Source organism: Lepidothrix coronata, unplaced genomic scaffold (assembly GCF_001604755.1).
Source record: "Lepidothrix coronata isolate B3197 unplaced genomic scaffold, Lepidothrix_coronata-1.0 Scaffold211, whole genome shotgun sequence".
Classification (NCBI taxonomy): domain Eukaryota; kingdom Metazoa; phylum Chordata; class Aves; order Passeriformes; family Pipridae; genus Lepidothrix; species Lepidothrix coronata.
Window position 1 is genome coordinate 90352 of NW_016690391.1, and position 10864 is coordinate 101215.

A 10864-nucleotide genomic window follows, 5' to 3' on the forward strand; every position below is an offset into this window, starting at 1 on the left:
CACTCCAGGGGTGGCCTCACCAGTGCTGAGTCCAGGGCAGGAATCACTTCCCTGGCCCTGTTGGCCACACTGTTCCTGAGCCAGGCCAGGATCCATTGGCCTTCTTGGCCACCTGGGCACACTCTGGCTCCTGTTCAGCTCCCTGTCCATCCCCACTCCCAGTTCCCTTCCTGCCTGGCTGCTCTCCAGCCCCTCTGTCCCAGCCTGTAACACTGCAGGGGGTTGTTGTGGCCAAAGGGCAGGACCCGGCCCTTGGCCTGGTTGAACCTCATCCCACTGGAATCAGCCCATGGATCCAGCCTGTCCAGGTCCCTCTGCAGAGCCCTCCTGCCTTCCAGCTGATGGACACTCCCCCCCAGCTTGGTGCCATCTGCAAATTTGCTGATGATGGACTCAATCCCCTCATCTAAATCATCAATAAAGATATTACACAGACTTGGTCACACACATCCCCAGTGACAGTGGGGTGAGGTCTGACTGGCTCTGACTCCAGGGATTCCAGTGGATCGTGATCTGGTGTATCTGCTTTCCAGGAGGACGTTTTGTTCCAAAATACACCCTGTAACTCCAGGGCTGGCACTGCTTTGTGGTACAGTCGTGCTGATGAGCTTTCAGAAAGCCCTGGAGGTGGAAGCTCGCCGTTGGAGTGGGTGGGTGTTATTCCCAGGAGTTCAGGACCCACCTGCCACGGATTTGAGGGCTGGTTCTCACCAACTGTGTGTTTTGGCTTGAACTTGTGACTTGCTCTTGTGTTACAGAGCTGAAGTTTGACCCAGAACTTAAAAACATGCTGCTGATCTTGTGGGGAACACCTACACACTGTTCTCCTTTTCCTTTTGGAAATGGGATTTTTTCACTAAGGGTCAGGATAAGTAATGTATCAGATGGTCCCCAGCCAGTTTTCTTGTTAGATATCCAAAGGCCACCAATATGAGTATGGATTGAGACCACCACCTCCTGCCTCCAGCCCTGGGGAACAGCCCAGCAAGGACATAGAGCTGCTGGAGAGAGTCCAGAGCAGGCACCAAGAGGATCCCAGGGATGGATCAACTCTGCTGGGAGGAAAGGCTGGGAGAGCTGGGATTGTTCAGCCTGGAGAAGAGAAGCTTTGGGGTGACAACTGTGGCCTTCAAGGACCTGAAGGAGCTGCAAGAAAGATGGAGAGAGACTATTTCCAAGGGATGGAGTGACAGGACAAGGGGGAATGGCTTCAAAGTGACAGAGTGAGATGGGATATTGGGAAGGAATTGTTGGCTGTGAGGGTGGGGAGGCCCTGGCCCAGGTTGCCCAGAGAAGCTGTGGCTGCCCCTGGATCCCTGGAAGTGTCCAAGGCCAGGTTGGACAGGGCTTGGAGCAAACTAGGATAGGGAAAAGTGTCCCTGCCCATGGCAGGGGGTGGCACTGGATAATCTTCAAGGTCCCTTCCCACCTGAACCATTCCATGATTCCATGACTGAATGGTCTCACCTGGGTTGTGGCAGTCAGAGACTGGCTTTGAGAATGACTTGGAAAGGAGACACAGCCATTTAGATTGCATGAGCTCTCAGTTCCTTCTTTCTTCTTGTTCCCTTGGGAAATACTCCAAAGGCAAAAGTTGGAGCTGGATTCTTTTGAATATTGTGCAAACCACTTCACTGCAGTTGGTGAAAAGGTAAATTTAGCTGATAATCACATATTGACAAGTAAAATACCCAAGAGCTCACCCTCATTTTGTGCATTCAAATTAAGTGTTTTTCCTCACTGTCTTTAATCAATGTATTACATCTTCTGTGTGGTGATAAAAAGGTGAACTTCATGGAAGTGTTTTAGAGTTGGCAGTGTCAAAGTTCTGGAGTTGCTATGTGGGAATTGCACTTTGTCTCCCAGTAATTGGAATATATTATGTGGCAAAGGCTGATTTTTTTTTTTTAGGTTGTGAAAACAGGTGGTGCTTCATTGTCTCTAGAAACACCTTCACAGAACAACTGGTTTGTGTATCTGAGTGTGTATCCCAATTGCATAATGATTATTTCCTGGAGAAAGGGATTTTTGCTGTAGAGAAGTAGCTTGAACCCTCAGGGTTTAGTTAATACTTCTAATAATCACTGTGTACTTTGATTAAACCCTTGCAGTTCACTTTTGTTCTTTTAATCAGCATTCTCCTTTAGAATTTGTGCTGAAGGAAATAAATACAAACAGAATTTTTTTTTCATAGAATGTGATTAATGCTCTGCTGGAATTTTCTGTGTTACTTGAAACTTTCGTGGCCTTGGGCTTGGGGAATGATTTATTTGTACTCCCAATTTGCTATGAATGCTTGGTGTGGATGTTGCTGTTGTTTTCTCCTGTCAGGGCTGAATCTTGTAGCAGGTTTTGCTGCATAAACGACCCTTCCTCAGCAGGTTCTTTGGGTTGTGTTCGAATCTTGTGCAGTTCACCTTGAAAACTCATAATATTGCTGATATTTGGATGTTTCTCTGTAACCTTTTCAAACTGAAAAAGGTCCCTATGCTTTGTTGTAGGTCGTGAAGTGGTCAGACTATTGTTCACCGTTGGCCTATAAACCTGGTGAACCTTTTAAGTTAATTGCTGAAGCAAGTGTAGATAATTTCAGTAGCCTTGGAATAGCGTTCTTGGAGGACAGGCTTCAAATGGATAATGGAATGGTGCCACACAAGATTGTCTGTAAGTATTTCATGATGGTTTTTAAAAGCAGAACAGGTCTGATTTGTGGTTATTTGAGGACTTTGCATATAGTCTTTATACCTGCTTATAAAAACTTGCATTTTATTTTGGCTGAGTGTTTTCTTGAGGCAGATGATGACTCTGTAGCTCGACTGTATTTGCACAGGATGGTTTGGGTTGGAAGAGACCTAAAGATCATCCCATTCCACCCCCTGCCATGGGCAGGGACACCTTCCACTAGCCCAGGTTGCTCCAAGCCCCATCCAACCTGGCCTTGGACACTTCCAGGAATCCAGGGGCAGCCACAGCTTCTCTGGGCAACCTGTGCCAGGGCCTCACCACCCTCACAGGGAAGAATTGCCTCCATTTATACTGAATATTGTCAAATATAGAGGTCCTTGTAAAGCTCAACACCTTCCCTCTTTACAGAATGTGTTATAAAAGCAATAACAGAAACAGCAGCAAAATGGATCTGAAGATTTTTGGAATAACCCCCTCCCCTTTTTGTTTAAAGCCTCATAAGCTACTACCAATAATTAACCTCAGTATGATGAGATCTCCAAGTACCCAAGGTGGTGTTTAACCATTTGCAAGTGCATGATTGTGTGACTGTCACAAAGGTGAAGTTAAAAAATATTGTTTCTGTAAATCTGGGCTTTTACATTAACAAATGTGGTCTGAAAAAAAAACAACTCACCCAAAAAACAAACCCAGAAGTTTTGAGGCAGATGTTCTCTTCTTTTTCATATTTGAAATAGAAGTGCATTAAAAGCTAAACGTGGGTTGAGAACAATTTGGTGTATTTTTTTTTGCTTGCTTTGCTGGTTTTTTGGGGGGTTTTTTGGTATTTTTTAATGTAGATCCAGGAGAATGGGGCTGGTGGGGGCTGGTGATGGAATAACATGGAAGCTGGGAGCCGGGAAATTCTCTTGGGATATCAAACAACCTTGCTTCAAGCTTCTTGCTCCAAAGGGGATATAGTTTCAAGGGAATGCAAGTGTTGTTAAGTGAAGAAAGGGATTGAACTTGCATCTGGTGTATTGTAACAAAACTTTGTTAAGCGAGTTTCGCATTGAATTAAAAGCACAGTAAGTTTATTTGGTCTTGTACGAGTGGAAAAGGATTCAGTAAATTTTCTCAGACTAAAACTTGAAATATTTTCGTGGCTCAGCAGCTGAAAAAAACCTCCCTTTTGAAGAGGATTTTTGTCTCCTCTTTCGTAATTAGTTTGCTCTGCAAGTTTCATGCTGACAATAATCACCTTTGCTCCTTTTTTCTTACTTGTGTTTGCTATAAATTGTTTATCTTTGCCATTCTGTTGTTTTCAGGGGGAGAAAAGGGAAGGTTTAACAATTCTTCGTATTTGCTTCTTATTTCCTTGGATTCTTAGCTCCCAGATCTTGCTGGTGGTGGTTCTCTCTCCCTTTCTGCAGCCTGAAAGCATTTCAGTTCTTTTTTTTACTCCCTTTGCTTGTGCCAAACCTTTATCTGCAGCCTTCAGCAATGTTCAATATCTCGGTCTTGCCCAACATCATCACTTTATTAGCTGATTTCAAAATAGTTTATTTCAAAACAGTTTATTTCAAAAGAGCAGCGAGTGACTTTCCACCCTGCTCTCCTTAAAAGATCAGTATTTTTCCCAAGGTGTTTCATTTGCTGCATTTTGTCCTTCGAAACAAAGAGCCATTAGACTTGTGTTGTAAGTTGAAATTTATTTTCTTCTTGGGGGGGACGTAGGATTTGGTGTCAAACAAATGAAATTTATGCTGTTGTAGATGATTTGTGCTGAAATTCAATGAAATACTGCTCTGTTAGTAATATTTGTAACAGCTCTTTTAATATCGTTTTTCTAACCCCTGTTTTTGTATCCTTTCCCTTTCCCAGCTGTCCATTTACAGGAATCTGCTCTGAAGGAGTTGGCACAGGAGGCACCACCCGTGAAAGAGCAAAGCACACAAATGGATGAAGTAACTCCTGCTGGGACTGCTGTTAAATCAGGATTGGCAGGACAAAGTGAAGAGGAGAAATCCAAGCCAGAGGAAGAAGGTGATCACGAGGAAGAGCCCAACAATCTGTCTGGAGAACATCACCACTTGCATCTTTCCAGCTGCCACGAGTGCCTCCAACTGGAAAACAGCACCATTGAATCAGTTAAATTTGCCTCTGCAGAAAACATTCCAGAGCTTCCTGATGATTCCAGCAGCAAGCTGGAAGAGGAGAAGGATGACTGTCTAGAAAAGGGGATGAAGAGGGTGAACCTCGCTGGGAAGCCCCCCAATGTGTTGATTTACCTTGGCTCTGAAAGGGCCAAAGGGAAATTTGAGCAGGTCAGATCAGTCCTTCAGGAATGCGTCGATGCCGAGAGCTACACCATCTACCAGCTGCACCAGGAGCAAGTGCTGAGGGATCCCTGGATTGACAACTCCCTGCTGCTGGTCATTGCCACAGAGGAGCCTATTTCGGAGGGGAACCACAAGCAGTTCATGAAATTTTTATCTAAAGGCGGGAAGATTCTCGGGCTTTCTTCGTCCTTCGCTTTTGGCGGCGTTCGGATAAAGCGGAAAAACAAGCTGAGGAGGACTGTCCACGAGCTGGTGGTCTCTAAAAAGGACAGCCCCGAAATGAAGCTGGATCTCATGGTCAGTGGCTGTGTTTTTGAGGAAGGAAGGAAGGAAGACACTGGCAAAGTGAAGACGTTGTGTCGGTTAAATAATGCTGAGAAAGACCCGGTTATTGTTCATCTGACTCACGGAGACAGTGGAGGAGAAGCCATTCTTTGCCAGGTACTGTGCATGTGGAGGGATTAGTTTTCACATTGCTGCATGGGAAAAGTTCACTTCTTCCCACGGCATGATCTTGGGGATTCCTGTCAAGGAGAGAAGCGTGACGTGGTTTGGGTTGGGAGGGACTTTAAAGATCATCCAGTTCCAGCCCAAGCCATGGGCAGGGACACCTTCCACCAGCCCAGGTTGCTCCAAGACACATCCAACTTGGTGTTGGACACTTCCAGGGATCCAGGGGCAGCCACAGCTTCTCTGGGCAACCTGGGCCAGGGCCTCCCCACCCCCTGAGGTGCAGATGGATGTGTTGGTGGAGGTACAAGGGCTCTGAATGCAGAATGGTTTTCTTTTGGTCTTAAAGAATGCCACTGCTGTTCCACTTCCCTGTTTTCACCACAGAGCCAGGCAGGTGGACCTGATTAAAGATCAGAGGGTAGTGGAAGAAAGAGCAGGTTTGCATGGTGAGCAAGAGTCTTACTTATCAATCCATGCAAATATCTCCATGGTGGGTGCCAAGAAGATGGTGCCAAACTCTTTCCAGTGGTCAGGACAAGGAGCAGTGGCCATCAACTAAAACACAACAACTTACACCTCAACATGAGGCTTTCCATGGAGGGTGGCAGAGCACTGGAACAGCTGCCCAGGGAGGGTGTGGAGTCTCCCTCTCTGGAGACATCCCAAACCCACCTGGATGTGTTCCTGTGTCACCTGCTCCAGGTGCCCGTGCCTTGGCAGAGAGTTGGACTGGGTGATCTCCAGAGGTCCTTTCCCACCCCAGCTATTCTGGGATTCTGGGATTCTGTGATCCTCAAGAGCAGAGCTTTCCTTTTCTGCCTGCTGGAGGTTGTGCAGTGACAGAGGGGGGAATTCTGCAGATTTTGGGAGGCAGGAACAGGAAGAGCAAAATTGTAACAGACTTGGGGTGAAAACTTATACTGGCAAAATAAGAGTCATTCTTACTAAAACATGAACTGTGATGAAGCAGAGAGTGTAAAATAAACCCTGCTGGAAACTTGCTTTTATATTTCCCAAGTCAGTCTTCAGGCTTTAAAGTTTTAAATGTTTAACTTTCTGTTACTTATCAAATAGCTCAGAGCACCTGGGGGAGTGAATGAGCCAAAATCTTACTCATTCCACTTGGAAACAATATCCCAGCAAAGAGGTGCCTCTCCAGTGTTAGAGTGTTCTCTGGTAAAAAAGAAAACCCATCAACCAAACAAAACCCTCAAAAAAATTAAACAACAGAGAAGTTCAAGTGTTCATAATGTTTTTTGTTAATGTTACTCTCTGTGGATAATGGCTGTGTTAAAGGTAAATGTTTATTTAAATATTCACAGCTGATTATTTAAATATTCACAGCTATAAGTTTTGAGTGATGGAAAGGCTGATAAGAAGTACCACCAAGTTTAGAAAATAAGTGCACACCCTGGAAGTATGAATCTACCAAGCACATGGAGAAAAGCAGAGCAAGATTTATTTACCAGTGTTTAAGTAAATTAAATTAAGGAATATAGTAGAGACACAGCTTTATGAAAGGTTGTGTTTTTACCAATATTATAGGTAGAGGAGAACTTTCTCAGGAGCCCAGAGCACTCAAATTTCACAGCTCACGGATCAGGTATCAATACTTTTCTAGCAATTATGTAGTTCAGAAACATTCCTGGGCTTCCTTAGAACTGTTTCCATCTCTTATCAGTTTATCAGGTTAAATCTGCTTGGTTTTTGGAAACTGTTAGATGTAGTAGCATGTTTGGAGCTTTTTTTTTTTTTGGGAGGCAGCTTTGCCACCCCTGTGCTGGGTGCTTGGACTAGAAAATCGATTAGAAACTGTTTCTGCAAGCTCCAGGGTAAAACCTGCTCTGCTGCAGCCTTTAAACTGACCCTTCTGCTGTAGTAAAACTTAATACTGCACAGGTTTTCCTCCCCCCCAGAGAAAAAGGGCATTACAGCACAGCTTCAAAAATCAGATTAGAAGGATTAGCGTGTCATTTTATAATCCTAAATGACTTCCAGTGTGGATTTGAAAAGCCTTATTGTTTTCTCTTCAGGGGACAGGCAGTGACATCAGCCAGTAAATATTCTGTCACAGAAATGTTCCCCTTGGTTTTATACTCTTCTGGTGTGTGTGTCCTGCCCCCATTTCCATTTTTTTTATAGTCATGGAATGGTTTGGGTGGGAAGGGACCTTTAATATCACCCAGTTTCACCCCCTGCCATGGGCAGGGACACCTTCCACTAGCCCAGGTTGCTCCAAGCCCCGTCCAACCTGGCCTTGGACACTTCCAGGGATCCAGGGACATCCACTGTCATTCATTTCCCTGAATTTCAATAAAGCAGATCATATAGGAAACATGAAGAACGTCGTTAAACCGTGCAAAATTGAAGAAATGAACAAAGAATAGCTTGTGATTTTCATTAAATGAATCTGCTTGTAGGAGAGTACAAGGTCTTCTAAATATGTCAGGACAATTATTTAAAAAAACAAACAAACCAACCAAAAAATAAAGTCACAAAAACCATCAAACACAAAAAGAAAGCCAGAAAAAAAGGAGGTCTATAAAGGATTTCTTTTTCCTGTTTTATTTCGTTTCTGCTTTTAAGCATCTGCTGCAGCCCTGAGGAGTGATTCTCTACCAGGTGAAAAAGTCATTTTTTTTAGACAGAAGCATTTCTTGTTCTGCACTGATTTCAGCTTAATTCATGTGACACAGTAAGGACTTCTCTGAGTTCTTCAGATCTTCTACAACCTCTGGTGAAGCTCTTTCAATTTTAATGTAATTTTTTCTCTGGTACCAGCCAGAATATGACCCGTCTTGCTGTTGGTTCTGGCAGACGTGAAACGTAGAAGGATCAACTTCATGAGTAAACACAAGTTTGAACATCTCCTCCAGGAAAATCCAATTTATTAAGAAGGGATGTCTTGGAGAGATTTCACAGAAAATTGTAGTGGGTTGGCAGCTGCGATCTTTGAACTGCAAACTGATTTTTTTTATTCCCTTTGCCAGGCCCACTTGGAGCTGGACAGCAATTCCATGGATGTCCAAACCGAAGAGGATTTTAATTTGCTGAAGATGAGCAACACCAAGAGATGTGAAGTTCTCAAGGAGCTCCTGGTGTCTCTTGGCCTGAGCTGTGAATTGAGTGAACTTCCCACCTTGACACCTCTTTACCTGCTCTCTCCTGATGAGGTAAGTTCTGCTTAGTTCAGTTGCCTGAGATTTACCCTACAAGACAAATTCAGTGTTCTCCTAAATCCACCCCGTGGTATTTTTGTTTGGAGAGGTTTGTGCAGGTGTTACAGGTAAGCAAAAAGTTTAATTTCTGCTCTGTTTCATAACCTGTTGCTTGTAGTTCTGAATTTCACCATGGGGGAATTCATTTTTCAGCTATACTTGCTGTATTCCTATCTATTGCTGTATTTTTATTTGCTGTATTTCAGTTGAGAACTTTTTAATGCTTCTGCAATATAAAAACACAAGGCTTTTTACTGAGCTACTGAAAGAACTGATTTAAAAGGCAGAATCTGGTTTTCTTTTAAAACCAGGCAGAAAGTTCAGTGTGATCTGGTGACAAAAATCGGTTTGTAGTTTATTGAACTCTTCTGTTTTTTATTCTCCTCCTCTTCTTTTTCCTGATCATTTCTTTCCTATACCCTTGGAATTTTTTAAACGTGCCACGAGTTAAAATTTGGCTAAATTTTTATCCAAACTTGCCATCTAGTGGCACATCCCAGCCTTGCAGGCCATCTAATAAAGATGTTTTAACCATATAGTTCAAGTTGATGCCAAAATAAGGTTTTTTAAAATTGTATTCACATTTTTCAATGCGAGAATGTGATTTTTATTGTGGATTTTTTTTTCACATTTTTGATGGTAGCTTTGATTAAAATAAATAAGGGATGTGTAATAGTTTAGCTTTCTCACAAATTACATATTTTTCTCCACACATCATGTTCTCCATAGATCTCCTTGCTTTCCTAGAGAGACAGGAGATACCAGAAAGGTACCTGGGAGGAGAATAATTTGTGGAAATACTTAATTTTTTTAAGAACAGAGAGAGTCAACAGTATTGGAAATACTGTTTGTATGGAAAGCTTGTCCAGTACAGCTCACTGGTTTGGATATTATATAAATTATATCATATATTATATTATATTATATTGTCTCTAAGACTTGGAAGTTCATGAATGATTCCTCACCCCCAAACTGGAGTTTCCACCTGCACCATTATTTTATTTAAAAGCTGCTGTTAGACCTCACCTTGTCACATTTTTCTAATTGATTTTACACACTACAAGGCTTTTTTTTGCACATGTGGAAGAAATAAAAATGGATTTTGCTCTGATTTTTTTAATTCCATTCAGAAAAAATACTAATTATTGAGGAGGGGGTTTTTGTCATTTTTAAATTCTTTGAACTTAAGGTGCTTAGTCTGGTGAGTTTTTTTTCTTTTTTTGACTTTAAACTTCATTTTACAGCAGAGCTCTGTGTGGTTTCCTTGGTGGTTCTTCCCCTTCCCTGCCCTGTTTCCCCTTTTATCACTTCAGAATTTCCATCAGATCTACGGTGTGAACATCAAATACAACTTTCTCAACTGGATTTTATGAACCAGAAGCTTCTCCTGTCTTTTCCTCTGCCTAAAATTCCTGGAAAATCTGTGTCTTTTTGCATCACTGTGATGCTGTTATTGATCCCATCCAATCTGTGATGCTGATTGATAAAAATCTGATTATTAAGAGTTTCAGATCTTCCTGTCTTGATGTCTTGGGTGGTGCCTTTTACAATATAATTTTTAGCTGCTTCTGAGGGGTGAACTGGAATTTTTTTTTTTCTTTTTCTCCTTAGGATGCACATTTTGAAGTTTTAATTTCCAGTTTCTAGGGTTATTTTGCTAGATATAGCAAAAACAATTATTAATTTCCAGTTTATATATGGTTTCACTCCCAGTTTATGGGTTAAAATCCCAGTCCTGCTACGTGGATTAAAAAAAGCCAACCAAATATGGACAGCACTGGTATTATTGTTGTTATTATTATTATTATTATTATTATTATTATAGCTTTGAAGTCAAATAAAATTATCTGAGTAAGGGATGGTCATGTCCATCTTTAGGAGGTTTAGATCTTACCATGTAGAATTATGACACAACAAAGGCAGTGTTTGAATCAATATAAAGCAATATATAATATATAATTATATATATATAATATAAGAAAGGCAGTATATATAATATATATCTTATACATTTGGATATATATATGATTTAATATATATAAAGCAATATATATCAATTTAAAGCAATATATAATATATAATTATATAAGAAAGGCAGTATATATGATATATATCTTATGTATTTTTATATATATATATATAATTTAATATATATAAAGCAATATATATCAATATAAAGCAATATAT

General features: G+C 41.7%; 1 protein-coding gene across 2 annotated transcripts in view; it reads left to right on the plus strand.

The window, feature by feature from the left end:
• HLCS (holocarboxylase synthetase) overlaps positions 1-10864 on the plus strand; it is a 111833-nt gene that overhangs the window by 7747 nt on the left and 93222 nt on the right. For both annotated transcript variants that reach the window (XM_017833099.1, XM_017833101.1), the window contains exons 3-5: positions 2502-2664; positions 4549-5447; positions 8450-8632. In XM_017833099.1, coding sequence (XP_017688588.1) covers positions 2502-2664; positions 4549-5447; positions 8450-8632 — 1245 coding nt within the window. The remainder of the gene's footprint in view (positions 1-2501; positions 2665-4548; positions 5448-8449; positions 8633-10864) is intronic.